Raw genomic sequence first — 5,114 nt, forward strand, 5'->3', positions numbered from 1 at the left:
CTTCCCACAGCTGCAGCATCTGTAACTCAGACAGGGAAAAGGAGGGAGAGATTTATTTTTAAAAACCAAAACATGTTATGATCTGGAGTGCACTGTGTAAAAGGAAGATGAGAAACACATTGAGTTACAACTTCCAGGCAGAGACTGAATAGACACTTGCAAAGGAAACAGATTTTTTTAAAAAAAAGTTATGATTAACTGAACAGCTCTTTCAGAGTCAGTATAGGCATGATGAGCTGATTGGTCACTTCCCATGCTATTTAATTCCAAGTAGGTTTTTATTTTAAACAATACTCCTTTGCCACCTTTCAGGCAAAATAAAATTCATCATCCCAGCAGCTGGCAACTTGCTGCTCCACAGCATGTGTGTGGCCTCGGATTCTCATCTTGCCCGGGTAATATTTTTTGGCGTTACCGAGCCAAACCCAGGCCACCTCCGCCCCCCCCCCCCCCCCCGAAGGTTTTAAGGCTACGGTCTCTACATCCCGCTGATGGAGGAAAGGGCTACTCTCCAAGTCCCCTATCACATTCTCTATTGAACACATTGACTGGGCAAACTCAGATTTACCAGAACAATATTGAGATCAAAGCATCAAATCCTGAGGGCAGGATGCATAAAATACTTGCATGGAATACAAGCCTGTTCTATATAACCTGTCCTCATGATTTAACACTTTTCCTCTCAATATTATTCTGTTAAACCAGCACTGCATGAGTCAAAGGCAGATACACGCTTTCTGAGCTGTGGTGTTCGTAACCAAACAGAACTCTAAGTGGGCTCCCACCAATACTCTGTATATCTGAAGTGTCACCTCCTCACTCTGGAGTCCAATGTTCTATCAACCTTTTGATTATGATAAAAAGTAATGATCACAGCAAGAACTGGAGTGCAGGTGAAGTGAATCGTGACCAAATACTCACCTTCTGGGAGCAATGGAACGAGTCGATCAAAAGAGTTTGCATTATCCGCCCAGCCATGCAGGCACAGCACAGGACACCTGTTGGGATGCCCCCAGGCTTTGGCTGCAATGTGGCCCCAGGGAACTGCAAACCTCAGTTCCCGGCTGAAACCTGAGAGGAAAGAACAGGAGGGTCACAAGGCCTGCTTGCGATTATCAAAATAAGTGAACCTTGTGAACAATTTCTATTATAGCAATACATTTAAAGTGACATGCACTTAAGGTGAGGGGGGAAAGTTTACAGGTGATGTGTGGGGCAAGTTTTTTTTTAAAAAAAAAGAGTGGTGGGTGCCTGGAATGGACTGCCTGGGGTGGTTGAGGAAGCAGACAACAGTAGCTTATAGACAGACACATGAATGTGCAGGGAATGGAAGGATATGGATCATGTGCAGGCAGAAGAGATTTAGTTTAATTTGGCATTGTGTTCAGCACAGACATTGTGGGCCAAATGGCCTGTTCCTGTGCTGTTCCATGTTTTAACATCGTGGCAATAGCAACAGCCCCAAGATGCAGTCTGGTACAAGTGTGCTGCAGTGTCCTCAGGAAACATGACCAAAGGCTCTGTAATATGAAACCACCAGCTGGAGGCCACACCAGGTACATGAACAGACAGCTATCCTTGCTTCTCAGTAATGAGAATGACAACGAAAAAAGCAACGCAAGACTGTTTGCACTTATTCTGCCTCACAATACACTTTCCGCTGCTTGGAAGGAGCAATCACTCACCAACTGACAAAGTCAGGACTTACCACGCATAGTAGCCCTCGAAAACCACTTTGAAAGTAAAGGTATTTCCTTCAGATGGAATAGAAAAGGATGCATGTATCCCTACTTATAGGAAAAAAAAGTTGCAAACATTAATATATTTGTAGAATGAAAAAAAATCCTAATTACATTCCACTTGTATGTCAGTGTTACAACAAACTACTTTAAGTGACAGTACCTCAATCCTTCCCCAATTCCCAACAGGTGACAGTTCAACCCCTGGGGTTTTCACCCTCAAACTGAATCTGGAGTTCTACCATATTGTGATCACCACTCCTCCCAGGGTCCTTGATTAGAACAGAGACACAGGAGAGACTGCAGATGCTGGAATTTGGAGCAACAATCTGCTGGAGGAACTCAGTGGGCTGAGCAGCATCTGTGGAAGGGGCGGGGAGGGAAAAAGGAACTGTCGATGTTTCGGGTCAAAACCCTGCATCAAGACCCAAAACGTCAACAATTCCTTTCCTCCCACAGATGCTGCTCGACCCGTTGAGTTCCTCCAACAGATTGTTAACCCTTGATTACAAGGTCTATTTAATCCTACCTTATTATTACATGACCAAATCTAAAACAGCCTGTTCCCAGGTGGGTTCTACAATACATTGCTCTAAGAAACAATCCAATCAATGTCCAGAATAAAATCACCCATGATAATTGGAGTTCCCTTCCTGCATGCCTTTCATTTTTCCCTATTGCCACTTGGAAATGCAACACCTCAGGTCTGTAGACCACTCCCACCAGTGACTTCTTACACCTTCTATTCCTTGTTTCCACCCAAACTATTTCCGCATCACGATTCACTGCCGCTGTATCACCACCGTGCTGTTACAGTCAGAATTATACAGCAAGACAAAAGGCCCTTCAGCCCAACTCATCCATACCGACCACATTGTCTACCGCAGCTAGTCCCATTTCCTTGTGTTTGGCCCATATTCCCTCTAAACCTTTCCCATGTCGTCCTTGTCAACAATACCATCCACTTTCTTTCCTTGTCTGTCTGTTGCTCTGGAACATTGAATAACCTGGAATATTGAGTTCCCAGTCCTGGTTATCTATGCAACCATGTCTCTTTAATATCTATTAAACCAAACTCTTCACCTCTAAACTAAGAATAGAAAATGCTGAAAATTCTCAGCAGGTCAGGCAGCATCTGTGGGAAGAGAAACAGTGAACATTTCAGGTCAAAGACCCTTCATCAGAACCAACTCAACAAGATTGCAACTCATCTCTCTTATTACAAATGCATTCAGATAAAGCAAATTTTACAGTTTTATTCAGACTCACTTTCTGCCCCCACACTTCACTTTACATTGTCTCCCCCTACCTCTCATGCTTTAAGTTTCATTCTCCTCTTAACTATCCCGCCCACTGCTCCTTCATTCGATTTCTTCCCATCAATAGATCCCACCCCAAACTTATCTGCTAGGAGCTCAGCACCTCAGAGAAGGAGTGCCACAGTGCCTGAGGCACAGTACCAAGGGAGAAGCAGCACCAAGGGAGGGGAAAGGGAGGAGCAGAGGGAGCATTGGCACTGTGGAATGGGTCATTTAACTGAAAATCAAAATAAAAACCTGCAGATGCTTGAAGTCCAAAATAAAATCAGAGAATGCAAGAAACACTCAGCAGGTCGGGCAGCATCTGCAGAGAGAGGTACAGTCAACGTTTCAGGTCAACGACTCTTCCTCAGCACCGGGGAAGAATGAAAATAAGTTGATTTGCAGAAAGGATGGGGGGGGGGGGGAGGTAGGGAGGTTCGTGGAGGCTTCCCGCCAACCTCAACACCCCACGTGGGATCTTGCTGTGCCGCCCTGTTCTGGGACGTCCAGGGACGGTGAAGACCTTCCGGAGACGCTTGGCCACTTGACTCCAGATCCCGTACCCGGGACCCCGGGACCCACCTGCTGAAAATCTCCACAAACTGCAGGAGCTTTTCAAGAGAAACTCCCTCCAGCCTAAGCGCCGACTGTAGGCCCAGCCCGCCCATATATAATTGACGGCGATCTGACCCAATCAAGCACCAGACTGTTAGCGCGATCGGGCGGCACGGACGGGCTCCTCAGCCAATCAGCATAAGAAGTGGTCTATGAATGACAGGCATTGCGTCCAATCACTGAATGAATTGGTCTCAGACGCTCACGAATGGAAGGTACATGATCTGTCATCAATGGGAAATGATGGGTAGATCTTCCAAACATTCTCTTTACAAAATAGATGAAGTATTTACTTAAGCAAAATACAAACTGCTGGAGGACTTCAGCGGGTCATGCAGCACTGTGGAGGCAAGGGATGGTAGACGTGTTTGTGCCACCCTGTCTCCACCAACCCCCTTGTCTCCCAACTTGTCACACACATGCCCCTTGTCTCCACTCCTCTGACTTCCTACTACTTAAAGTCTTTCACTTCTGACTTTTCCCTTATAACATGATTATAACATAACATGTAACATAAAAATGAAACTGATTCCCTCTCCGCAGATGCTGCCTGACCTGCCGAATGTCAACAGCTTTTTCTGTTTTTATTTCAGATTCTCAGCATCTGAAGTTTTTTGCTCTTCAATTTAAATCAACAGGAGGGGTTCTGTGTGCCTGGTCACCTCCAGCAGCTGTGGCTGAGGCCACTGATATGCCTACAACTTCACCTCAGGCCACAGACAGCACTCTCCTGCAGTCACTAATGAGATCAGTAGAGAGTTTGGGCTTAAGTCTGACACTTACTGGAAATATTTTTACAAGGATCTTGATTAACAATTCCATGAAAGTCAATTTTTCAGCTGTAGAGGAAGTAGGGAGGAGTCCCTCTGCAGAAAAAAACAGAAGATACTGAAAATACTCAGTGGGTTGGGCAACGTTTGAGGAGCGCGAAACACTGAGTTAATGTTTCGGGTTGTTGATCTTGCATCAGAACTGGGAAAAGATGGAAATGAAACAAGTTTAAAGTTGAAGAGAAAGAGGGTGAGGCAGAGAGAACCAGAGGGGAAATCAGTGATAGGGTAGAGACACTAGAAGTTGTGTCTGAAGGAAGTGTGAATGGAGAGTCAAACAAAATCTAAAATACCAAAAAAAACCTAAATATTATGAAATATGAGAAACAAGACTCTAATGGTTGAAATTCCAAGGGCAAGGATTCCAGGGCTCAAGGACAACTTCTATCCCACTGTTATAAGACTATTGAATGGTTCCCTAGTACGATAAGATGGACTCCTGACCTCATAGTCCACCTCGTAATGACCTTGCACCTTATTGTCTGCCTGCACTGCACCTTCTCTGTAACTGTTACACTTTATTCTGCATTCTGTTATTGTTTTACCTTGTACTATCTCAATGCACTGTGTAATGAATTGATCTCTATGAACAGTATGCAAGACAAGTTTTTCACTGTACCTCAGTACAT

At 44.7% G+C, this 5,114-nt stretch overlaps 1 protein-coding gene across 5 annotated transcripts in view; it reads right to left on the bottom strand.

The window, feature by feature from the left end:
* The window catches only part of serhl (serine hydrolase like), a 30,612-nt gene extending 26,158 nt beyond the window's left edge, over nt 1–4,454 (bottom strand). For 3 of the 5 annotated variants that reach the window (XM_052043285.1, XM_052043282.1, XM_052043286.1), the window contains exons 1-3: nt 3,623–3,701; nt 1,709–1,787; nt 922–1,071 (exon numbers count right to left, since the gene is read on the bottom strand). In XM_052043285.1, the coding sequence (XP_051899245.1) occupies nt 922–1,071; nt 1,709–1,781 (223 nt within the window). In that variant the 5' untranslated portion in view covers nt 1,782–1,787; nt 3,623–3,701. Of the gene's footprint in view, nt 1–921; nt 1,072–1,708; nt 1,791–3,622; nt 3,702–4,438 lie in introns of those variants that run through there. The other 2 variants (XM_052043284.1, XM_052043283.1) reach the window with 2 other exon arrangements.
* Nucleotides 4,455–5,114: the final 660 nt, after the last annotated feature.

This window comes from Pristis pectinata, chromosome 33 (genome assembly GCF_009764475.1).
Source record: "Pristis pectinata isolate sPriPec2 chromosome 33, sPriPec2.1.pri, whole genome shotgun sequence".
Taxonomy (NCBI): domain Eukaryota; kingdom Metazoa; phylum Chordata; class Chondrichthyes; order Rhinopristiformes; family Pristidae; genus Pristis; species Pristis pectinata.